This window comes from Hemibagrus wyckioides, linkage group LG25 (assembly GCF_019097595.1).
Source record: "Hemibagrus wyckioides isolate EC202008001 linkage group LG25, SWU_Hwy_1.0, whole genome shotgun sequence".
In the NCBI taxonomy this organism is placed as follows: Eukaryota; Metazoa; Chordata; class Actinopteri; order Siluriformes; family Bagridae; genus Hemibagrus; species Hemibagrus wyckioides.
The window spans coordinates 8,498,251-8,524,843 of record NC_080734.1 but is presented as its reverse complement, the minus strand read 5'-3'; the positions used below and the strand labels follow the sequence as shown (position 1 = coordinate 8,524,843).

Here is a 26,593-nt window from a genome sequence, read left to right as displayed (position 1 = left end):
AGGAACTACTTCCTGTCAAAACCTGCAAAACACAATTTTAAGCTTCTATTTGTGATGAATCTTCATCTAAAGAAAGTGTTTTAATTCATGAGAGCTTGATATTTAAACATGACTCACATGTTCGGTGCACACTATACATTTTTAACAAGTTCATCTTCATTGCAGGTAAGAACGACGGTTCAGTCGGAGGTCGTCACTACTTCCACTGTAACCCAGGGTATGGGGTTCTGGTGAGACCGGACCGAGTGTCTCGAGCTTCAGGTACGGCTAAAAGACGGAGACAGAAGCGGAGCTCGCAAAACCTGTCTGGGTCGAACCCAAACTTAGCAGCTCTGACCGCCCTGGCAAAGGGAGAAGGAGCACGCCGAGGCGAGAACAGGAAGTCCTGGAACTCTTGAATGAAAGGCTCTGATAAACTACACCCGGAATGACCCGAGAGATGAAAAAAATAATCTCTCACTGACAGAGCTTAATAACCACTTCGTCTTTGTGCTGAAATGCCTCAAGGGCAACTACAAAAGCATCAATCTGGCCATTAATCTTAATGAAAAGCGAACAACTTCCTTTGTCCCGGGAGATTCGAACACAAAGCCGGTTTCTCTGTTACAGAAAAAGCTGAAAACATGTTTCAATGAGCTTAATGAAAAGGAATACTTTTCGAAAAGCTTAGCAAAAGCTAGAGTTCCTATCTATTTTGGGAGAAAGGAGCAAGAGCAACATCCTGTCTTGGAAGAACTTCAGTGCTGTGGGAAATTTATGAGAGCTGTATTTCCTCTAACACAAACTCTATACACAAAAATTAACAAATCTTCCTTAGGGCTTAGTAACAAAGAACAAACCAATCTGATTTACATGAACAGTTTGCTGTTTCAGAGTTCAGAGCTGTTCACAAAAAGCAACATGCAGGAATTAATTAACAACTTGTGACTCTTGCTTTCGTCCCTGGAAGTACAGCTTTTATACTTCCTCCTGACTTCCAGTTTAATGGCTACCAGCAACAGTCTTTGCACATTATGTTTAAACACACTACGCTGTTACAGTGCTACAGATCAAACACCAGCCTTCGGACACGTTCCAACTGAACAACAGAGTTGTATTTTATAACCAGTTTTAATCTTCAGTATTTATGATGGGTTTTATCTATGGTAAGTGCCTTATCGTATTTACTTTTAGGAATATTTTATGCCCAGAAACATATGAGTTAATTAATTAGAGGAAAAGATGTGCCTCGGAATGTATTGCATCTGGAGGCTGTGTAAATGTAAATGCTAAATATACACAAGAGTTGTGTGTGTGGGTATGTGTGTTACAGCTGCTTCTGGGAAGAGCTTTATCATAGTGTTTGAAGTATTATGCCATGAGAGCACACAATGTGGTTTATATTATACTGTGTAAACTGAGGACAAAAAAATCTCTGATTTTTGAAAACGCTACTGATGCTTTCATACAATTAAAAACTGAAACCTGCTTTCTGATTGTGTTTGTAGAGCTTGATCTGTAGTGTGTGCCATGATATTACCGTGGACTATTCATTTACAGATGAACTCTGGCAAGAATAAAAATTCAACTGCCAGAGTATACGATAAAAAACAAAGCTATACAGTATTAAGGTATACTCATATTGCCAAAGGTTTTGGGACACCCCTCCAAATCACTGAATTCAGGGGTTGGGCTCGGCCCTTTAGTTTCAGTGAAAGGAACTCTTAATGCTACAGCATACCAAGACATTTTGGACAATTTCATGCTCCCAACTGTATGGGAACAGTTTGGGGATGACCCCTTCCTGTTCCAACATGACTGTGCACCAGTGCACAAAGCAAGGTCCATAAAGACATGAATGGAGTTTGGTGTGAAGGAACTTCACAGAGTCCTGACCTCAACCCAACAGAACACTTATGGGATGAAGTAGAGTGGAGACTGTGAGCCAGACCTTGTCCAGCATCAGTGCCTGACCTCACAAATGCATTTCTAGTGGAAAGGTGAAAAATTCCCATAAACACAATCCTAAACCTTGTGGAAAGCCTTCCCAGAAGAGTTGAAGCTGTTATAGCTGCAAAGGGCAGTTCAACTCCATATTACATTCATGTGCATGTAAAGGCAGACATCCCAGTTTTGGTCTAGCTCAGTCTCCGCTCTAATTCATCCCAAACGTGTTCTATCAGGTTGAAGTCAGGTCTCTGTGCAGGCCAGTTAAGTTCCTCTACACCAAACTCACTCCATGTCTTTATGGACCTTGCTTTGTACACTGGTGTGCAGTCATGTTGGAACAGGAAGGGGTCATCCCCGAACCGTTCCCACAAAGTTGGGAGCATGAAATTGCCCATGTTTTGATATGCTGAAGCATTAAGAGTTCCTTTCACTGGAACTAAGGGGTCAAGCCCCTTATGACAGGTCCATATATTGTGCTTGTTCTATTACGCTAGCGTTTCTATAGTAACAGCTTACACAGGAATTTGTACAAAGGACATTCTACATAAACAGACAGTAAAATGATCTGCGCAAACATTGAACCGATTACATTTTCTGCAGGAAGACGTTTCAGAAGCGGCACTGTGTCGGTGGTAAAGCTGTTATTTTAAAGTTTGTCACCACAAGAAAGCTGTTACAACACCAACACGGTTTCTGTTGTTGTATTTCTAGCATGTATAAATATTAATTCCAGGCATATATAGAGATGCAGAATGGCACAAGAGAAAAAGCATTTAAACACAGTATATTTGGCCTCAGTATTTCTCTCTCTCTGTAACACTCTTCAGTGCTATAGTTCCTGTACACAAAAGGAGGGCAGTTTGTGCTCACCTCCAAAGTGTAGTCAGCTGTGTCCTCTCAGTGTGTTCAGTTGCCCTGTGTTTCGTTTTTATCCTCCTTCAGGTAGCAGCTGTTAGGTGATAGACAGAACAGGCTTGTGGGTGTGAGGCGATGACGATTAATGTGTTTTACAGTGCCTCGTTTTTTTAAAGACACTAAAACCAGAAAAACTATTCAACGTTGTTTTGATAAAGTGCTATGAGTACAGTCTTACAGAATGAAATTTTACTGTACATCTTTTCAGGTTGTATTAATAACTACTACAGGATTGAATCAACATTAGTTCTGTGACTTTAGTGGTGTATTAACACCTGCACCAATGTGCAGCACATTAAATCTATAACATGTCTGGTTCTATTCGATCAGCCATAACATTATGACCACCTGCCTAATATTGCCTTGGTCCCCCTTTTGCTGCCGAAAGAGCCCTGACCCGTCGGGGCATGGACTCGACTAGATACCTGAAGGTGTGCTGTGCTATCTGGCACCAAGATGTTAGCAGCAGATCCTTTAAGTCCTATAAGTTGTGAAGTGGGGCACAACTTACAGGCCTTAAGGGATACTTTTGATAGATACTGACCACTGCAGACCGGGAACACCCCACAAGAGCTGCAGTTTTGGAGATGCTCTGATCCAGTGGTCTAGCCATCACAATTTGGCCCTTGTCAAACTCGCTCAAATCCTTACACTCGCCCATTTTTCCTGCTTCTAACATCAACTTTGAGGACAAAATGTTCACTTGCTGCCTAATATATCCCACCCACTAACAGGTGCCATGATGAGGAGATCATCAGTCTTATTCACGTCACCTCTCACTGCTCATAATGTTATGTCTGATCGGTCTGCTGGTTGAGGAAGTAAATACATCACAATGGCTAGATTGCTGTTAACATACGTGTCAGATAAACAATTACCTCAGTGCTGAAGAGCCTCTCTATAGCCTGAACAGCTACAGGCTAATTTTAAAGTGTTAGATTAACTCCTGGTGTTGACAGAAGCATCACCAACACCTTCGATAGCATGCGTTCAGTGGGTTAAATTCATACACGTGGCAAAGTAACTAAAGAATCACAATACAAAAGAAAAACAAAAATACACATACTCAAAAGACATGGGGCTGAGATTTTTGTGTTCATCAATATACCTTTATTCTCTAGTAGATACAATACTAAAATAAACACAAGTTTTAAAAAAAGTCATCTTAAACAAAGAAACTGTACAAAAAATGCTAATATATACTACAGTTTAATTACAGAACAGTCTACTGTCCAAAAAAGGCACTAAAGTCTTAAATGGGACAGAATGATTGAGATCCAAACTTACTTAAAAAATCAATACATTTACTTTTAACAGTTTATTTATAGTTTTATTATAGTGTATTCTTTACGACACATCGTTATTGAACTGTTGATATAAACTATACGGAGAGGAGATGTTTATGGACAGATGAATGTGAACCCTGAAGACTGGAATACAAAGCACCCCCCTTTTAATTATTACAATTATTATTATTATTATTATTATAGAGCACTAACCCTTAAGCTTTAGCTTAAGTTTAGGCTAAATATGGAAATATAATACTAGTGTGTGTTGCAGCTGAGAACTATGTCTTCCATACATATGGCTTATAAAGCCCAGTCACTGCAATATTACAGTTTGGCACAGTGTTTTTGTGTGTGTGTGTGTGTGTGTGTGTGTGTGTTGCAACATCACGAGTGCTGTTTTTCAGCACATATATACAGTGTATGTGAGAGTTACACTGCATCGAGCTATAATAAGTCAGTCACCCTTCGCAGTCGCTTTTAGTTACTGATCCGTTTCCTCAGAGCAGAAATTATAACCGGACCGATAAGTTACACTAAGTTACAAATTACACTCTGCTGTAGCTAAGGATCTATTTAAGATACTGGATTATGTTAAAACACTTTAATCCAACTAGATAAGACAATGAACAATAGACCAACAGTAGCACTAAATGATACCTGTGTATGTAGCTAACTAGCGGGGAAAACGAACCTTAGCGTAGTTCTTCTGTTTGAAAAATTTTCAAATAGCGAGTGATGATAAAACATACGCTTGCAAATGTTAAGTGTAAATCTTGCTACAGAATGAATAGAAAATTAAGACGAAGCTAAGCCCAGGAAGAATTTGGTTATAATTCACTAAATAATATACAAAAAGGTAGGTATTTATCCAAGCAACAAAAAAAAAAGTAGATTAGGAAATTATATGCTAAAGCAGTTTCCGTCATTCAGCGCTAAACTTTAGGTTGATTACTGAAGCTATAAAGCATGTGAGGGTGATTAACATGCTGGAAATTTCTAGAAAATGTCTTTTTTCTGCTTTTGGGGAAACATTTCAGTAAAGCGGAGTGAAAGAAAGGTGACCAGAAAGTTAGGAGATTAAATTTCAGGACTGTCAGTGAGCGAGTTTCCAAATCCTGAGCCATATCTGCTCGGTTAACATGCTAAGAGTATAAATAGAACTCATTTTTCCAACAGTAACCTCAAGCAACACCGCTCCAGCTGCCGGATACTGACTTATGCGTTCGATAGGGGGTGCTCTGTTTTCTGTTTCAAAATATGCTTGAAAATATTTGAGACACAGAGAGACTGCTCTTTAAAAAAAAAAAAAAAAAAAGAACAAACAAAAACAAAAAAAGATATACGACATAGAAGAACCCTTGATTAGTTAATTCTGCATTTCATAAATATCACTTAGCTTTTTTTTTTACACTGGGAAAGAGAAAAAGACAAATCATAAAATCATAATGAATATAACGAGGTTTATATTTTAGGTTTTTTTTTTGTTTGTTTATTTGTTTTTGTTTTTTTTTTTTTGAGTAAAATAGCTACATATTGGAAAGTGTACCGAGCCTGCGTTAGTCAACAGCAGACTAGGCATGTGCCGATACTGATTTTATGTTTGACAGCCTGCTAGTGACGTATGGATCCGATACGGAGAATCAGTATTGAGGTCAATACTGCCCTGAAACACTGAATCGGAATTGTGAATGCGAACACAGGACGAAAACACACAAAGGCTTTTAACACACACACACACACACACACACACAGCTGTCATGACTGAGGTTTAACAAAATCAAGCTACAAGATTACTGGCATGAAGCCCAGTCAGATATTTGATTTTTACATTATTTAATTCAATAATTAATATTCCAATTTGATCAGCATACAGCTTTTGTCTCCCTTTTTTGGGATGAACTTTGCATTAGTATAGATCGCAATGATTTCTGGGCAGATTCTACTCCTGAAGTCTAGACCCATGCTGACTTAAATCCCTCGCCCCTTCAAGAGGTCTCCTAATAAACACCATCTGAGTTAACAGACTAATGGAAAGGCTTTAAAATGGAGTCTAAGGGAAAGTCAATGAGGACACTAAATAGGATATAGAAACAGGATAAGAATTCTTGGCCCAGGAACAGAATTATGGGATTTCCTTCAGACAGAAGGTCTCTCGCTCTCTCTCTCTCTCTCTCACACACACACACACACACACGCACAAAAAACAGTAAGAACTGCTGTTCTTGTCTCACTAATGGAACCCAGAGGATAATAGTTTAAAACACTGAGATTAACAGAGTTTTGTCCAACCGTCAATCTGATTATCGGCACATGCCTACAGCAGAAGTCCTGAAGAGGCAGAACAGAAACATATTAGCTTTTCTGTACACTGCAAAACCGTTACGAAATCAAACAGCATCAAGAAATGATGATGCACTGGCCAGACTATGAGGTTTAGGGTTAAGATAAGAGCACTCAGTCTTCTCTCTCTCTCTCTCTCTCATATCTCAGATCTACTGCAATCATTGCACAAGAACTTACAAGTGTTTAGGCCATGACAGATTTAGCTTATTACTCAGAAATCTCCAGATATGAACACAGAAAAATAAAAATAAATACTAGATTAAAAAAAAAAAAAAAGAGACAGGATTTACTCCAATCCACTTTGGGTGAAGCTGAGCAATTAAGTATTTAAATTAGAAACACCTTTACGGTATTTTCTGGACTGGAAGCCATACTAGAGCACATGATGACTCCACCGCCGGCTTTGGGTGACAGTCTGAGGTACTAACAAACTCATTCTGGTTTTTTTTTTTTTTTTTTAAATATAAGTGAACCAGACAATATCATCTGATGCTTCCTTACTGTTTTCAGTAAGGCATTTCATTAAAAGCAATAGACCAGTGATGAATTCTGTAAATGTAAGGAAAAATAACAGTCACTGTCAATGATTAAAAAAAAAATAAATCTGTTCTATTAGGAACTCACTGTGTTATGGAAAACCCTCTAATAAACTCATTCAACTTATAGTCCAGAAAATACAGTAATTTTGTGTTTAGAGGCTTTCAGCTGACCGTTGCTTTATAGTCCAAGGGACTCTTAAGTCTCCATCCTTTGGCATTTATAAAACCACATCTTATTAGTTTCACTTTTCTAGATTATTTCAGTTCAATTCTTCTGATTATTTAACAAAACAAACCCAAAAAAATATGATTGCTGCTCATTGAACAATGAACTGATATCAATTATAAAAAAAAAATAATAATAATAATAATAATAACAACAATAAGCCAAATTTAGGAGGGAATAAAAGTGTTCAAGCGCCTAAATACACAGAGCTGTCAGTCAATGCAGAAGTCTGGTACACAGCCATGAGGCAGCGCAACACACTTCCGTTTCACCTAAAAAGCTTCACACACTCCCACTTGCACACACACCGACGTGAAATGTCCGCTAAAAAGCTCCTGCACGTCGGCGGAAAAGACGACGCCACTTCCAGGAAGCACCGATGAGGGACAGAACGCAAAAAGCACGACACACTCCTGGAGTGGAATGAGGTAAAGGTTGGGGTCAGGTTAAAGGAAGGGCCGGAGGTGGCGGCCCCACACTGTGGAAGATTCCAGAAAACATGAGGACCTTCGGATTTTTGATTTGTTTTAACACAGTCCCAGGCTGAGGAAGAGAACCTGGACTACATGGCCATTTTCAGATACAGTGTAATGAGAGGATGCAGAGGAAGAGAGTGACCCATGTCTGAGCGGCATGGGCAGCAGGACCTCTGCTCTGGAAACAAAACAGCACGCTTCCATGTCTCCACACACACACACACACACACACACACACACACACACACACACACACCCCCACACACCCACACACACACCCCTCAATCGTCATCCAGCGCCTCTGTTTTGATATCGCTGGCCACGCCCCCCGGGCGAGACAGGGCCAAGATGCTGTGATTGACAGCTGCCATCTCCACGGCCAGGGAGATGGGATCCTGATGGTCTGCATGGTTAGTGCTGTCATCCTGAAAAATTAAGATGCGCATGAAGCCATGGGACATCAGAAATCATTTCAGAAACGGATAGATGGCTATAGTGCCTCAGTCATTCCTTACCTGGGTAGGCGATGTTGGCTCGAGCCTGTAGAAGCCAAACGGTCGGGCCAACTGTCTCTTCTCAAAGTAGGGCAACTCACAACCCTGTGAGTACATAGAGAGAGAGAGAAAGAGACAGAGAGACCCATTTCCTACATTATTAATGAAAGCAAAAAAAAAAAAAATACCTTATACAACAGTTCATTAAGAACATCTTGAATATATTAAGTTTATAAGGGGTGTACATTTGCCTCCAGTGCAATGGTGCTGTCCGACCACAAAACATCCCGATCCATAGACTTCAAATATACAGCCAGCAGTTTGGTGACATGATCACATTCTTTTCATATACACACTCAGACTCTAAAGGCAATTTAGAGTTACCAAACCAGAATATTTTGGGACCAGCGAAACTATAATAAACCCACATCAGCATGGTGGAAACACTGAAGACCAATTCAAACTCAAATCCTCAGATTGCTCAGACACTGTATACCATACTGTGGTGTAATAGTCTATGGCTAATCCCTCACCTGCTCGGTGTAGTCATTGCCATCGATGTCGTCGCTGTTGGAGTGGCCGCCAGGGCTCTGCACGTCGATTCCGTGACTCTCCAGGATTGTGGCTTCTTGGAAAAAAGACCCTGCCATGACACATCTGAAGCTACTTAAAAACCCACTAAGCGACTGGCACACGAGACCAAACATGCATTTATCCATGATATTCCTGCCCTCCTGCGTTTATAACACACCCTTGTTTACTTCCATTTCAAACCTTGGAATTATACAAAGCTTATGTAACAGAAGTGGCCACTAGGGGTGCATGACTACAACACCCAGCTGAACTGAACACTAGACACCCAATAATTAAAAAAATGTAGATAGCTATACATAATCTCTCTCCCTCTCTCTCTCTCTCTCTCTCTCTCTCTCTATATATATATATATATATAGGTTCAGTTCTTTAAGCATAAAGGATGAGGGTGTTAGAAATAGCACACAGGGCTGACCTGTATTGAATAAAGCTTAATTATATTTCTGAACACTATTTGTTACTTGTGTAGTTCTCTTGCCATGTTCGATTATTTTCCCCCTTTAATGCCATTACTGATTGAGTAGCAAATGTTCGACATATTTAATATTATCAAAGCCATAACACAGTAAAAAGCTCATTCTATCAACCCTGTGCATCTGCTGCTATTGTCCTGCTTACACTCTAAATAAATTAATAAGCACGAAATGACCTCAAATGAATATTGCATAAACTGAGATGACGGACCACATCATCGACCTGGTTTGCCCCGGTTGTTTCATTCATCTTGACTCAGGATTCAGATTTGAACCACATGGATTTAAATGTCTAGTCAAATGTGTCCTCAGTTTGTCAGATTAACATCCTGCTGCTGTATTGTGGCTAGAATACAAATTAACTCACAACACTGACAACCAAATTATGGGTTGTTTCTTCTTTCCAGGTGCTCTATGCAAAGATATAGCAAAGGTGCTATATGCAAAGAATCCTCTAAGGATTCTGCATGTCACTTTATGGAAGCAATACTATACCAGCCATCAGGCCAGAGAGAGAGAGAGAGAGAAAAAACACAGTGTAAGGCTTACTATTGCTATACTTTTGCAGACTGGTCTCTTACAGTGGTGCAGACCAGAGCTTTTAGGTGTGAAGTCGACTATGTTTTGTGGTGGATGGTGAGGAATTGCCTCAGAATAAGAGTCCAGATATAATCCTCAAATGCATGAAATGACCAAGTGTAAACCAGATCAGTGATTGTACTAAAAAAAACAAAAACAGAGGTAACACTTTACCGATATTGGCCCTCCTCTTGATCTCTTTGCGACGGTTTGCAAACCAGTTATAGACCTTCAAGGAGGTCACTCGCTCAAAATCAGACAGCTTTTTCCCTGCAAAGACCAAATGATTTTTTTTCCATTGATTTTTTAATGCCATGTTAGATTCAATGGCTATATTACGGCAAAAGTTTGAATGTAGCTAAAACATAGGGTGATATTCAATAGATAGGGTTACATTGATATATAAGACAGCAAGAAGAGTTTATATAAGTTTTTTGAGGTTGATGCTTGTTAAGAAGTTTAGAATCTTGTACGGTGGAGCTGTCTTGAAAATATTTTCTAAAGTGTCTTCTGAATAAAATTTCTGCCTTATAGTGCTCAGGGCAGGGCAGTGGAGTAGAATGTGTTTTATTGATGTAGGTATTTTGCAGGCTTGACATAGTGGTGGTTCTTCCCCTTTTAGCAGGTGGCCGTGGGTGAGTCTCGTGTGGCCAATGCGGCACCTTGTGCCAAGACCAAAAACCATGAGCCAAATCTCAGGCTTATGATTTCTAATATCCTCGCTGACATTCCAAGACAAATTCAATTGAAGTATTACTGAAAATGACCCAGATGTCTGAAAAGACATTTGTTTCATGTAGTGAGTGATGATCATTTTGGACTCGAAGGTGTGGCCATAGTGCAAAACAAGATCTGAAATGTCCATAATAATTTATACACGGATGTACAGTACTTGTCTACCTGGCTTTTGTATGACAGCATTGCAGGCGTTGGCAATCTCCTCTCGTTTGGCTTCATCAGGATACTGGTTGTCATTGAAGTAGCTGTGAATGGGAAAATACTGCTTTTAAAATGATGTGTGTAACCGTACAATTATAGGATATGTACATCCTGCTAGAGTGCATCAAAACTATACAACCCAGTAAATGTTTTCAGTCCCATTTCAGAAAAGTAAATGTCGTACAGTCTAAAGTGTCTAACTTGTAAGGGTCACACCATACACCGAACAGGCATAACATTATAACCACCTGCCTAATATTGTGATAGATACTGACCACTGCAGACCGGGAACACCCCACAAGAGCTGTAGTTTTGGAGATGCTCTGATCCAGTCGTCTAGCCATCACAATCTGTCCCTTGTCAAACTTACAGTCAGGTCTGCAAGTATTTGGACAGTGACAATTTCTGTACGTTTCAATTGGTTTAACGAAAATATTGCATTAACCTTTTAGGACATTTTGACAGGCTCAAAAGTAATTGACTAGCAATTTTAAATATAAGTATTGCTTTTAATACTTCGATGCAAATCTAAAATTTACAGTTAATGAATTCCTACTGTCTGGAACATCACCAAATGCTGAGTTTCCTCCCTTGAGGAAGGGAGTTTTTACCAGGCCTTTACTGCAGTCACCTTCAGCTGCTGCTTGCTTGTTATCTTTCTTCAGGAAGTGAGAAGCATGCTCAGTTGAGTTGAGGTCAAGTTACTGACTTTGCCAGTATAGAACATTCAGTTTCTTTTTCTTAAGAAGCTTTTGGTTGTTTTTGTGGTATGTTGTGTTATTCATGTGTAGTGTGAAGCACAGTCTTTTTGGTTTTGCAGTGTTTGAATGAATCTGAGCAGAAAGCTCTATATACTTCAGAAATCATCCTGCTACATCTATCATCATCATCATCATCATCATCATCATCATCATCATCATCATCAATAAACACCAGTGACCCAGTTCCACTGGCAGCCGTACATGCCCATGCTAAAAATCTGCCTCCAACATGTTTGACAGATGATATGATATCCTTTGGATTGTAAACTTTTCCTTTCCTTCCTCATACACTTCTCTTCTCATCATCGGTTAATCTTGGTTTCATCTGTCTAAAGAAGCTTGTTCCAGGACTGTGTAGGCTTTTTATAGATGTTTATCATCACAGTCTAATCTGCCCGTTCTCTTATCGCGTGTTGCATCTTGAGGTAAACCCACAATATTCCTATTCAGAAAAGCATCTCTTGATTGTAGATTATGACAATGACACATCTACCTCCTCGAGAAAGTTTTTGACTCTGCTAGATTTTTCTTCACCATGGGGAGAGACTTCGGTGATCATGCACTTTAGTTGCCTTCAGTGGTCTTTCAGGGATTTTGTTGTTGCTGAGCTCACCACTCCTTCTGTTTCAAAATCTACCAAGTTGTTGATTTGGCCACTCCTAATGTCTCTGCTATCTTTCTAAGAGGTTGCTTTTTTCAGCCTAATGATGGCTGAGGCTCCTTAGCTTGCATCGACACCAAATTGGAACACGTATTATTCCCATGAACAGCTACCGAATGCAAATTAAACACTGTCTCCTTAATCTATCATGAAATAAGGAAACAGTGCAATGCAATTGCTCATAAGTCATTTGTCCAATTACTTTTAAGCTAAAATGGAGTGTGAATAAAAGCTGAAAATCTTCAATTTGAAATCCATTGTAGTAGTCTACAGAGGCAAAGAACAGAACCCATCAAAAAAATTGTTTTTTAACTTCTGTAGTTTTGTGGTTTCTGGATGTTAGGTATTTGTGTACAGGTTGAATGGTTTATGTAACGGTAGGTCATGATGATCTAATTCCACAGAACTCACTAGTAAGTCTAAATTCAGTACAGCTTCTACCTTACTGCTGCTTTATCTATTTAATTCACCATTAAACCACCAAGCTCCCTATACATGAGTCAGTTACTCATACCAAAGATTAAATAAGTAACAGAAATGAAAATAAACAATGTACAGGTAACAATTACCCACAACCGACAAGGCGGAAATAACGGAAGTAACAGAGATGACAGATGATAAACAAGCTCAACTGTTTTGCACAGATGAAAAATTTCCATTCACATACGTTTAGTTCTCTCACACTCCTCTCTGTGTGTCTGCAGTCTTGTTGTCACCTTTACCTTTCCATCACAGCGAGACACTCCTTCCTCCAGGTGAAGCGGCTGCCTCGGCGCAAGCGGAAGCTGCCTGTGGCCGAACTTATTGGGGGTGGAGTCTGACGCCACTCGATTTCGTCCAGGGTCAATGGGGCGGGACGCATGTTCAAAGTAGCACCTGAAAACCCCCCACAAATGATGATAATAATAATAATAATAATAATAATAATAATAAAAGAATAACAACAACAACAAATTATTAAAAAAATATCAATAATTAAATTAAAAAAAGACCAGTTGTCAATTTTGCAAAATGTTTATCATCAAAGTACTTATACTTTTATTACATTTTCCCGTTGTCATCTCTATTGGGCTGACATAAGTAACAGGAACTCCTTTTTGCAGATGTGAATTTCTTTTACTGTATTTTGCTGTAGTCATGACTGAACACTGTTGCTCCCTGGACATCTTTTGGTTTTTACTCTAGAGACTCAGGGAAAGTGGTAAAATATGATAAGATTGGTTTTGGGTGTGTTTTCCAGAGAAACTCTATCAAACAGCTAGAAGGTAAAAAAACCAGTGAAGAGTAGAGCATGGCACTGCACTGTGTGGTGTGTGTGTGTATCGTGTGGGTTTATTGAAATGATTTACAATGAGCTTGACCATCCTGACCAGATTCATCACATGATGGTGAGGGGCTGATTAAATGCATCATACTTTATGACATGTTTTCAGAAACTGACTTGCGCCCAAGGGTAAATATTAAATATTTAATAATTAGATTTCATTTTTAAACTATATAATTACTTGCTCATTAGTCAGAAATTCACCTGACTTACCGGTTGACATTACTAAATGGAGATCATGAACTACTCCACTAAAATAGAGCATATACAATGGCGAATAATATAACTAGGTGCCTTTTTGCTCACCTTTGGGTGCAAGGAAGGCAAGTAAACAGGAAAGAAGCTTCTGTGGTTAGGGTAATACTGAGTAAGCAGATGGCAAATACTGATTACTCCATGATACCTGATATCAGCTCTACAAAATATACTCCTACCCAAAATCAAATCAGATTGAAACAGGCAGAAATTTTTTTTTTAATCTCTTAACCAAGAGTCATTGCTCTTTTTTCCATTCAACCGGAAATTTAGTACAGAAGTTATCAGTAAAGAGTTAATTATTACATTAATTATGAAATAATGGTGGCTTAAATCTGGCACATCTAACCTGGAGTTGTCTTTTCCAGCTGGTACCAGCGATAGAAGGCTCTCTTCTTCTGCTCACTCAGGTCGGATCCCTGCTGCAGGAGCCAGTGAGAGATCCGACTCTGACTGATTCCTGAGAGAGAGAGAGAGAGAGAGAGAGAGAGAGAGAGAGAGAGAATGAAAGAAAAGAAAGACGGGTTATTTGGTACAAATTAATTAGTACTACACAACAATTCATAAAGAAGAAGATCTGTGTTTCCTCAATCAAAAAAACAGTAGGTTAGAAGTGAGGACCTGATGAAGACCACAAGGTTAAAGATGGTGGCAGAATATGGACTACAAGGATAAAATTAAGGACCTAATGAAAACCAGTAGGTTAAAAGCGAGGACCAGATGAAACCCAGTATGTTAGGACCCTATGAAGGTAAACGTAAGGACTAGATGAAGGTTAATATGTAAAAAGTTCAGAACCTGATGAGGACCACTAGGTTAGTAAAGTAAAGGAGATAATGAAGAAGACACTCACTGACCTGTGACCTGAGCCACCACTGCCTGAGAGATGCGCCGGTTAGCCAGAAAAGCCTTGATCTCCTCTTTCACCAAACTGCTGTCCCTCCTAAACAGACAAACACACACATTTTATGAGGCATGCAGAAAGCAATTTTTAAGCAGCTTTGTACCCACGGCCACAATATTAATAATCATAAGTGGGGCCACCACAGAAAGATGCCTTTTAATAATACTACTGCTTTAATTACACTTCCTAGGATTGAGGGTATTTCTACTGTGTCTGTTTGTTTGTGCAAATGTGAGCATGTTGGTCAGGGGTGGACAAATCATAAATCCATTAGCTAACCTTAATTCAATTATCCAGCCAAGTGAGCATGTGAAAGCTCCAGTGTGCTGTCCAGTCCCATGCTTTGGTTGTCCAGAAACCTAACCAACTAGGCCAAAAAAGATGGCAGCTAACATACTGTAATAAACAGGTATAGCTAGTTAAATAAACAATATATAAATTCCTTTGTCAAAGCAGTCATGCTTTTCTAATATTGCGTCTGAGGCTGCATAAATGTTCTGGACTGTGGTGTTTTCTCTCGCACTGCATGCACAAGATATTGTCCGAGTCACATGCCAAGGCTGTAATGCAACAATGCTATATAAAAATATACATTTAATAACACTAAATAAAATGTATTTTGCCCTGTGGCAAAGGCAGGGTTCTTTCTCTGCTTAAATTATCCAATGTGCTGAAAAAGTGGGACCATCAAGCATGCGGAACCTCCTGATATTTTATAATTTTAGCACGGATACAATGAAACTTGTCTAAACTGGATCACGAGGAGGAGTAGATGAAGCAGATGAAGAGCAGCAGTAGGACGCAGGATTGATCCGTTTCTTCCAGTTACACATTTTATACTTTAATTTATACCGTTTTCCTATCTTTCCCTTTAGCACAGGGTCACTGTGGGATCAACCACGCCCACTCTCAGCATGCATACACCCAACGTGATGATTTTAAAGTGACTGTTCAGCCAGGATTATGGAGAAACATTTATTTTTCAAACTGAACGACTTCCTGCATTTTTGTAAGCGACAGCACAAATACAGCTGTGCTAATACTTTACACACAGGGCGTTCTGTGAGCAGCATCGTTTAAACTAAATGATGTTTCTCTCACAGCGTCGCTGCTGTCTATTTGTTTACTCTTTAACAGAAACAAGATAAAGCTAATAGTTTGGTTTGTCCTCTTAGCTTTTAAGCTGGTTTCAAGTCAGATATTTGTCTTTTACTGGGTTGTATTTTCCTGATTGGTTAAATCTCTATTGTGCAGATGAAAAAAAAATGTTATGTAGACAATAAAATCCTTCATTATGCCATATGTCTCAGTCTGGGTCATTACACAACTTGGCAAGAAACACTATACCTGGTTAAACCAGCATTTCGGCGGGAAACATTAAATTCCCACACTGATCCAAGCCTGAACTTGCGGTTTATTGTGCTGAGAGTGTTTCTCTTCTCACTTACTGTTAAAACTCCTGAGGTTCACATCTTTACAATATAAAATCAAGTCTAGTCGTGTTACTACTATTACACTAATCCTAATGAATCCCAGACCTCTGAATATCAATACTGGTTGTTAAGATACTAAACTGCTGTGCAAACAACATAAATCAATGAAGCTATACAATGTGTTTTTATTATGGGAGAGACGCTATGCACCTTTAGCACTCCAATGTTGACTTAGAAACTCATTTTAACAATAAGAGCTGTATATCTTACCTGAACAGCAGTCCTACAGGCTAAATAACTCCTTCAGACTGCTAGCTAGATAGCCAAGCGCTAAAATCCTATTCTTTACCATATCAGATTAGATCATTTTTAATTTCCCGCACTAATTAAATCTAGTATCCGTGTGCACAAGCCAAGCAAGCTAGAAAGAAGCCACTTCAATCTCACTTACTGGATGACAATGGAAAAGAAATGAAGAAATCCCAACTAATCTTTTCATTATTGGTTCAACAGTTTGCCACAGTCTCTATAAACGATGGTTAAAACCTAATCATGGATAATTTGAAAAGAAATAGTTACTCTGATCACCGACCTCATCAGTTCCTCCACCTTGTCGTCAACGTCCATCTCTTCCTCCGTCCCATCGAACCCGTATGGTCTCACCGCCACGGCCGCAGCCGCGTTTCCTGTCGGATAACGGGGTGGAGACAGTTTCCCATTGGCCGTCCCGTTTTGCGTCACCGCAACCAGCGAGACAGGTGGTGAGGTGGCGTAGCTGTTGCTTGGTGACGGAGAGAGGAACTGAGTCTGCGTGGCGGTGGTGGCAGTAGAGATGGCCATGTGAGAGGTGGAGCTTTCATTGGTGCCATGTGAGGGGGCGGGGTCAGATACAGACGGAGCAGGGCCACAGGAGGAGGAGGCGGAGCCACGGCGCCCAAACTTGTCTCCATGTTCTCGGTCGAGGCGCTCCAGTGTGTCCAGTGCATGGACTATCTCGGGCTTGGTCATGCCACTCCGTCGCAGCCGCTGAAGCAGATCGATCTGCTCGATGGTGAAGCGCGGCTCGTCTGTGTACTGGGACATCCTGGTGGAAGAAGAAGGGAAAAAAAAAAAAAAAAGTCATTTCTATGAGACAGGAAGCTGTACCTAGGTACTTCTGGGTGCTGGGTTTAGGGGTAAGGATTTAGACATCACTGCTAGGGATAATGAAGCATGGCTTGTGTGTGTCCCGAGTCATTTTTCCGGATGGTACATTGGTAACCAGGTTAATTTTTATCCACTTGGGAGAAATTTAGGATTCAAGGTTAGGCATTAGAGCTTAGAGGGTAAGTGAAGTGAAGCTCGTCATTCGTAACTTGACATCTGAAAATAAGAAAAGTTGCGAGCAGTAAACAAAATGTTCCCAAATGCACTGTGGGTAAAATATATTATGGTTTAGGGCTGGAATGCTGAAAGACGGCTTATCTGTGTACTCGGGCATGCTCGCAACCAGGCATGGTAAACACGCAGTATATTTTTTTCATTAGATAATAAATAATAAAAATATATGTCACAATAAGATTACAAACAGTGAAGGAAATGCCAGCCAAAGGCAAAAGCATGCAATGTCTAGCAAATTAAAATGCAATGCAAACTGAGATTATATTAAGTGCACTGAAATGAAGCTACGCCTCAAAATGGCTGACATTCCTCACAGCAGCACGACTCTGCAGCACGTCCTGACAATAAAAGGGAAAATCCTTTTTATACGTGACCTAATTCCTGCCGTCTGGAAACATTCTCCCTTCATTAATATGGCTCTTTGTGACTTATCACTTCTGCTGTTGCCATGGAAACCCTTCATCTCTGATATGTAATTTCCTCAGATGGTCCGTAACGTGATTTACTCTTGTGACATACTGAGCCAGTTTTGATCATTTGCTCCAAACCAATAACACACAAAGAAGAAACAGCATATAACATTTATAACTTTGCGACACTTAAGAGATTTATCACATTTCTAGCTGGAGGATATGAACATATTGAGCTATGTGCTGTATAGTGTGATAGATCAGTGCCCCACTGGTGCAGCCTTGACATTTATTGCTAAAACCATCTGCATTATGTGGACCAAAGCGAGCACCATGTGTTTGATTGTATGAATGTCAACCAACCACAAGGTTCATAAAGTAGCTTTCCTTGTGTGCATTATGTTAAAAAAAAATAAATAAAATAAATAAATAAATCAGCTATTATAGACAACCGAGTCTCACCATCTCAGTTTTTAGTTGATCAACCCCTGGACTGAAACTGCAGAAAAACCGGCTTTTACATTTTTCTTTTCTTCGGTGACTGATAGCATTCTGAATTTTTTCTTAAACCCTATAAGCCATAAAACTACTCAAGCAAACTCTGCTAGCTACTAGACAAAATGCCCAATCAACTCTCTTACATCATCTCTCTTAATGATTACTCCATTAACCAGAAAATCTCCACCAAAAGCAGCAAGCTCCAGAAGGCGAGTCTTTTCGGTGTTGTCCTAAGTAGAGATTTTCTCCATTTAGACACACAGCCTGTATAATTTACACAGCCTACTTTTACATTTTTGGTGTATATTCCTGTTCAAGGTTCTTGTGTTGTCAAAATACACTGATCAGGCATAACATTATGAACACTGAGAGGTGAAATGAATAAGACTGATTATCTCCTCATCATGGCACCTGTTAGTGGGTGGGATATATTAGGCAGCAAGTGAACATTTTGTCCTCAAAGTTGATGTGTTAGAAGCAGGAAAAATGGGCAAGCGTAAGGACTTGAGCAAGTTTGACAAGGGACAGATTGTGATGGCTAGACAACTGGATCAGAGCATCTCCAAAACTGCAGCTCTTGTGGGGTGTTCCCGGTCTGCAGTGGTCAGTATCTATCAAAAGTGGTCCAAGGAAGGAACAGTGGTGAACCGGCAACAGTGTCATGGGCAGCCAAGGCTCACTGATGCACGTGGGGAGTGAAGGCTGGCCCGTGTGATCCGATCCAACAGACGAGCTACTGTTGCTCAAAATACTGAAGAAGTTAATGCTGGTTCTGACAGAAAGGTGTCAGAATACACAGTGCATGATGGGTCAGGGCTGTAACCCTAACCCTAGGCAGCAAAAGGGGGACCAACACCATATTAGGCAGGTGGTCATAATGTTATGCCCGGTCTGTGTTTCAAAGTTTCTGCTATGAAATTTAAGTGCGGGCCAACAGTGTCCGGGAATGAAAGGCAATATCCCTCATATCATCTTGGTGGCCTTCTTTTCCTGAAGGCAGCTACACAAGGCTGTTTTAATGCGGTTCTGCAGGGAGAAGCCTCTCTCTGTGGGCACGCTAGAGACGGGAATGACGCAGGCTTCTTTTGCCAGGGTGGCCACTCGGGATACAACTCGCTGTAGTCGCAGATTAAGACTTCGCAAGCTATCAGAAAAGTTAAACCTCTGTGGCAGGGAAAACCTGTCATCACGCTGTACAACTGTGACATCAGCTAAAGGAACTGCTGATGCTTCTTCTTCACTGCCTGAGATTTCACAGCCTTTATTTAGGTGCAACTGCACACAGATTTTGTATAATGTATGCAAGCTTCGTGTTACCTTTTTCAAAAACATCGTGTCTGGAAATATATCTGATCAGATGTGGGGAATTTTTAACAGTTAAAAGAACTATAGGGGCTAAGAGGAACTCTACTACTGAATTTCTTTTACATATAAAGCAGGTGTGAATCTTTTTTTAGAAATCAGTGTCCATATGATGAATACAGAACTTGTTTCTATAGTGTTTGTTACATATTCTTCCTTGAGTTCAAGACACACTTAGTCTAAGCTATAACATAACACACATAACCTTTTCTGCAAAAGATTGGTTATATTCAATACGTTCATCATCATTGTCATTAAGTCAGTATATTAATGAAGTGTTCAGATACGAAATAATATCAAACCATGAAACAATGTTGTTACTACACTGATCAGGCATAACATTGTGACCACTTGCCTAATATTGTCTTGGCCCCCCTTTTGCTGCCAAAACAGCCCTCACCCATTGAGACATGGACTCCACTAGATTCCTGAAGGTGTGCTGTGGAATCTGGCACCAAGATGTTAGCAGCAGATCCTTTAAGTCCTATAGGGGCTATAAAGGGCCCCCCCTCACAACTTACAGGACTTTAAGGATAGTTACAGGACTTAAAGGACTTACGGGACTTAAAGCATACTTTTGATAGATACTGACCACTGCAGACCGGGAACACCCCAAAAGAGCTGCAGTTTTGGAGATGCTCTGATCCAGTTGTCTAGCCATCACAATTTGGAATTTTCAAACTCGCTCAAATCCTTACGCTTGTCCATTTTTCCTGCTTCTAACACATCAACTTTGAGGACAAAATGTTGACTTGCTGCCTAATATATCCCACCCACTAACAGGTGCCATGATTAGGAGATAATCAGAGTTATTCACGGCACCTCTCAGTGTTCATAATGTTATGCCTGATCAGTGCATTTTGACAACACAAGAACCTTGAACAGGAATATACACCAAAAATGTAAAAGTAGGCTGTGTAAATTATACAGGCTGTGTGTCTAAATGTGTTTAACTGCTTAATAAGAATTTTAAATCTCCGTCAAATCATCATCTCTGATCATTTTAACACCCTTATGGTTTGCATATAACCTTCAAAATGTTGGAATATACTGTATATGCAGTGTGCATGTTATTAAAAAAAGAACAATTAGTTTACATTATCAATTCAAACAAAATACCATACATTATAACGATACATTATGCTGCAACCTTGAAGTTTAATGTAATTTATTTTTTTTAAAATATATTTTTCTGTAAAACTGATCAAAGGGTATATAATGGAGGCTACACACATGCTGGGTTTGCACTCCCATGAAGAGAGTAAGCTGCTGGTATACTGTAGAGCTACAGCTACTCTGGCATACAATTTCCTTTTGATCTCTCTCTCTCTCTCTCTCTCTCTCTCTTTATGTAAACCCTGCCCATTCATGCAGCTCTCCAGTCAGCCAATCAACGGCTATCAAATCCTGCAGATACAGGCCAAGAGCTTCAGTAATGTACACATTGGAGATTAGAACGGCGGTAAACAAAGTGGAGGCGTATGGGCTATAAGAGCGGAAGGCCACATTAGGTTACTCTGCTGTCAGCAATGAACAGGAATCTCAAGCTGCAGTGGGTACAAGCTCACCAAAACTGAACAGACTGGAAAAACTTTGCCTGGTCTGGTGTATCTTGATTTGTGTTATGATTACTATTCTGTTGAGCTATGTTTATAGAAAATTAAACACCAGCTTCTGACCGATCAGAACAAAGCATTCAACCGAGCTGGGTTATCTAGCGCACATCTAAAGCAGGATAATGAATCTAAGACCAAAAATGTTGTGATCGATCTATTACAAAAATTGTGTGCTGTTTTTCACTTGTGTCGTATCCTGTGATAAGCGGTTAAGCAATTATTGTAATTTTGCAGCTAGCACCTAGTCGGTTTGTTTATACTCGGATTATGATTAAGCGCCGCGTGTCCTCTGTGTCAACTGGTTAAATTATAAGTATTTATGTTAATAGATGAACAAAGCAGTGTAATAGGGTACCAGTGAGTAAGGAATAACGAGCCACACAGAGAGCTTGGATTTGTTTGCGCTCCATTTTTTGTCACCAGCTTGTGTGCACAAGTTAAGAGTTAACCTGCTCTACAAAACATACACCAGGATGTGTAGTGGATTAGCTGAGACATGCTTTGGGACAGTAGTTTTGCACTGGACTGGGTTGCAGCGGTATTTTACATGGCCTGACTCAGGACTTGTAATTTTTCCAATAACAGCACAAATTTTCCATTTCAAACCACGATTTGCAATCACATTGTGCTTTTTATTTGTTTATAGTTACACGCAACTGTACAGTTTCAGTGAAACAACATCCTTTCCTTCTCTCCTTCCTGAAGTCATTTTTAATCAGTCTATCATGTTAAATAAGAATTTCAAAGCCCTCCATTCTAAAACCTCCTACTGACACTGGAGACTCCTTTCCATAACCTGCCTCACATCAACAATTATACGCTTTTTTTGCATTTATGTGATCCTTGTACACAAAGACTTGTGTACATAGTTACTACAGAAACAATAACGTATCAGAACATGCGATGTGCCACACAGAGGTTTCTGATACGTGTTTGTTTTATGACGAGTCTCCGCTCCATTTTCCATCGGCTCAGCCGGCCTGTATACACGAGTTAAGCGTTAACCTACTTTACGGAACACACACACCAGGAAAAATATATATATATAAAACAGGCAGACCATGACTTCAAAGCACAAGGCCCATAAAAGATAAGACTTTGTATTATTTTATTTAATAACAGTAAAAAGGCATACAAAGACAGTAGTAAACTGTATAAAATCTGCAGTTTTTCCATTTGGGAATGTCATAGGAATGCATGCAAAAAAAAAAAAAAAAAGAACTAAATGGTTTCATTTAATACTTATTAAATGCATATGAAGGAAATGAAAGAAAACCTACTAAACAGGCAGATTGTTCACTTTTCTTAAAATAGGACTCGTCATGGGACAAGGGCATGAGAAAATGACTAAGTGCTAAAGAGACGCATACAGAGCAGTGACGCGAGAAACACTGCCATAAAGCAGCACTTCTGACACACTGCTGTAATCTGCAGCACAAAAACAATCCTCGCGCATTTTATCACCGCGCCGATTGGCAGGTTTGCGTAGTAAAGGGTAGAAAATGAACAGAAGAGTCACCCCGCAGGCTGCGCCACTTTTCTCAGGGCCATAAAGCACAGGGAAGACTAAGCTGCAGCAGTGACGCTGCAGGTGCTGGTTAGCAGTGAGAGAAGGGACTGCGTAAGACTGACTGGTCCACCGCTGCATGGCACTGCAGCAAAAATAATAATAATAATAATAATAATAATAATAATAATAATAATAATAATAATAAATCTTACCCCTAAGTCACTATATTCCAACATCTAACACACCTACAGGAAGTCAAACCCAGATGTTATTTATGCGTATTCTTTAAGATATGCGGCATTCGGAAATGATTTAAAGTTTTTATAAAGCGTGACGGGTTTGCACACATCCACGCCTTCTTCTCCCATTACAGGGTAAGAAGAGAGGGGGGAAAAAAAGAAAAAGAAAAAAGAAAAAAAAAAAAAACAGAAGCGCCATTTCTCTGCATCGCCATTATGATGATAAATGATTTGTGCAGGAACGTTTATGGCATTATGATCCTTCACAACACCGCAGCCTGGATTTTAATTTACATCCAAAAAAAAAAAAAAAGGTTGATTGTGAAAGGAATTCAGGTCACAGCTCAAAAGAAAAAGAGATTTTGATATGTAATTACTCTCAGGAAACAGGTAGAAAATTGTACTATTGCTTCACGCTCATTGCTTCACTCAGTGCCTCTGATTTGTGTTTTTACAAGTGGAATGAAAGTGAATCGTATCCAACACTGATTTAAGAGCCACAATTAGACATTATGGACTATTTCTGCACAACGATTTAAAGACACACTATATTCATTTCCCCAGCAAGAAGATCCTTGAGGGTCCCATGTCAGTGACAAGCAAAGGTAGTTTAGTTTTACTGGGTCTACATTATTATTACCAGACAACCTTGAAGGCACCATCGTAGCAAATGCACTGTTAATACAATCCTGGTACAATCCCCTCTGAACACAGAGTCCCCACATTACAAAGTAAGCATTTACTCTGTAGACATCTGCTTGTGAGACCACAGGATCTCAGTTTTACCCATAAACTACATCCTGTTTGAAGATGTTGACTGGTTATGCAGTTTTCACCAATTAAAATGCAAAGCAACATCATAGTCCAGATGTCGAGAGGAAGAAAGTGCAGAAGGATGCAATATGCAAATAAACACTCCTAAAAATCAATCTCTAAACACGTTATATTGTGTGGGAGCATCGAGACTGATCTCGAATGCTCCAGACGAACGTTTTTGTGCATGTAGATGAATCATAGCATTTACAGAAATGATTTCCATCCTGATTTAAGCACAAACATGAAGCTTTAAATGTTCTGCTTGTTTGGAAGACACTTTTTTTTTTTTGGTTTGCACCAATCATAACATGTAAAGGTATACTAAAATATGACATTTGGGCAAAATGCAAATGAATGAAGGGATTTAACGGTATTGATTCGAGCTTAAATTCCATTAGACTTTTTATCTGATCTATCGGTATCATAAACTGATCAAATTACGTAGAGATAATCTGAAGCACAAAATGCATGCAATGCATATTAAAATCCAACAGTTCATTTTTTATTTGTACAACTAACCTGGAATACATGAACATGATTTAAAAACAAAAATCGGCTTAAGCTTAGCCAAAAAGGTCTATTAAGTTTATGAAGAAAAAAATTGGGTTGGAATTCTGATCTGTCGATCATTTTACACACACACACACACACACACACACACACACACACACTAGGAGCCACTTAAGATTCCAAGGGCGGGGCTTCATGGACATGGGCGGGGCTTCAAGAACGTGGGCGGGATCATTAAAACGCCTCTCACCTGTTTCGAAAGCGAAGTTTAAAGAAAATACAAAATCTTCAAACTTTCCAGACCATAAAATATCCGTGCACTGATTATTAAACAAACAAAAAAAATAAACTGAAAGTCACGTGATGATAAATATAACCCCTAATACAGGAGACCCCTGTGCCAGCGGATTGAGAAAGAAAAACATGATGCATATTCTAATTATTCCAGCGATATAAATATAAGGCCTAAGGCTTTCTGGGCTTGGCCTGCAAGAGCTCGATTGCAGCAAACCGCCCATTCTAAGCCGAAAATAACTCCACTGTCAGGATCCTGTTGAAATAAATAAAAGATCAAGCCATCCCTCCGTCAGTCCATGCACTCATCCAGACTCATCTACACTAAGCCTGGGTTCATTATTTCTGGATCCTTTTGCAAACACAGTGACTGAAATGTCAGATCTACATTCCTGGTGTGAATTTTTAACACCCTCCTGACCTTTTACAAAAAATAAAATAATAAAATCACAAGACTGTTGATGTCCACCCTACTGAAAAAGACAGCTTAGATCAGCATAATGCATGCCGGCTACTCTTGCAAGATCATGGGGGGGAAAAAACAACAGCACATGAACAACAATAACGTAAAAGCATTAACATTAAAACCGTAGGAAATTGATGTAAACTGGTTTAAACTGGGGGTAGTTTCGCTTTAAAGGATCGTAAGTGCACGAATGCATAAAGTTACCTACAATTCTCTGCATTAACTAGCTAACTCTCCAAGTCAACTTTGCGAAATCAGATGTTATCGCCGTTTTTCCCCCTCTGCTAGCTCAGGCTGCTAGCAGTCCTAACTTAACTAGCGTACTAAATACAATCTTATTCCAATACCCACTTTTTCAATCAGTGCATGCATCCAGGTCTTCTCTCTAATGCATTTCGGGGAATTTTTTCCTCACGAGACTGTCTGTTCCAGCCGAGATTTAGGGCCCGAGATCTCAAATGCATAAAAGGTAGCTGCTAACAGCAAGCTAATTCCTTTAAGAAATAAAAGAATGCAAAGCCTTACCTTTAGGCTACGTGTGAATATTGCAAGCGTCCCAGCCCAGCAGACCATTAATAACTTCACCGAGTGCTGACGACAAGCAGATCCAGTTTATTTTTCACATTTGAATATGCTGCATTTATTTTTCTGCAGCCCTGCCCCGGCCCTGCTCGCTCGGGTTCAATCAGAGAGGCGGACTGTCTCGCCTTTTGTCTGACTGACAACAGCGACGCTGCCATCAAAACCCGGAAATGTTTCACTGGAGCGTCATGGGAAATGTAGTTCGACAGGAGTGAAAACTGACTCGTTTTCATTTTATTTTCTTTTATTATTATTATTATTATTATTTTTTTTTACTCTATCTATCTATCTATCTATCTATCTATCTATCTATCTATCTATCTATCTATCTATCTACCTGTCTGTCTATCTATCTATCTATCTATCTATCTATCTATCTATCTATCTATCTATCTGTCTATCTGTCTGTCTGTCTGTCTATCTATCTATCTATCTATCTATCTATCTATCTATCTATCTATCTATCTATCTATCTGTCTATCTGTCTGTCTGTCTATCTATCTATCTATCTATCTATCTATCTATCTATCTATCTATCTATCTATCTATCTATCTATCTATCTATCTATCTATCTATCTACCTGTCTGTCTATCTATCTATCTATCTATCTATCTATCTATCTATCTATCTATCTATCTATCTATCTATCTATCTATCTATCTGTCTGTCTGTCTGTCTATCTATCTATCTATCTATCTATCTATCTATCTATCTATCTATCTATCTATCTATCTATCTATCTACCTGTCTGTCTATCTATCTATCTATCTATCTA

General features: G+C 39.5%; 2 protein-coding genes across 6 annotated transcripts in view; one reads left to right on the top strand and one right to left on the bottom strand.

Moving 5' to 3' along the window:
- kif13bb (kinesin family member 13Bb) overlaps positions 1-1,476 on the top strand; it is a 34,915-nt gene extending 33,439 nt beyond the window's left edge. For all 3 annotated transcript variants that reach the window (XM_058378746.1, XM_058378744.1, XM_058378745.1), the window contains one exon: positions 166-1,476. In XM_058378746.1, coding sequence (XP_058234729.1) covers positions 166-398 — 233 coding nt within the window. In that variant the 3' untranslated portion in view covers positions 399-1,476. The remainder of the gene's footprint in view (positions 1-165) is intronic.
- Positions 1,477-4,483: 3,007 nt separating this feature from the next.
- On the bottom strand, positions 4,484-25,937 carry hmbox1b (homeobox containing 1 b). 3 transcript variants are annotated; one of them, XM_058378993.1, is made up of 10 exons: positions 25,761-25,937; positions 16,727-17,218; positions 14,655-14,740; positions 14,147-14,257; positions 12,941-13,094; positions 10,758-10,840; positions 10,032-10,127; positions 8,745-8,854; positions 8,233-8,316; positions 4,484-8,142 (listed from the first exon to the last, which is right to left on the bottom strand). In XM_058378993.1, exons 2-10 carry the CDS (start codon positions 17,215-17,217, stop codon positions 7,999-8,001), a joined length of 1,359 nt encoding a protein of 452 aa, XP_058234976.1. In that variant the 5' UTR covers position 17,218; positions 25,761-25,937; the 3' UTR covers positions 4,484-7,998. The 3 variants fall into 3 exon arrangements, with proteins under 3 accessions (XP_058234976.1, XP_058234977.1, XP_058234979.1); XM_058378994.1 differs by having other exon boundaries at positions 8,745-8,839; XM_058378996.1 differs by having other exon boundaries at positions 8,745-8,836.
- Between the last annotated feature and the right edge of the window lie 656 nt (positions 25,938-26,593).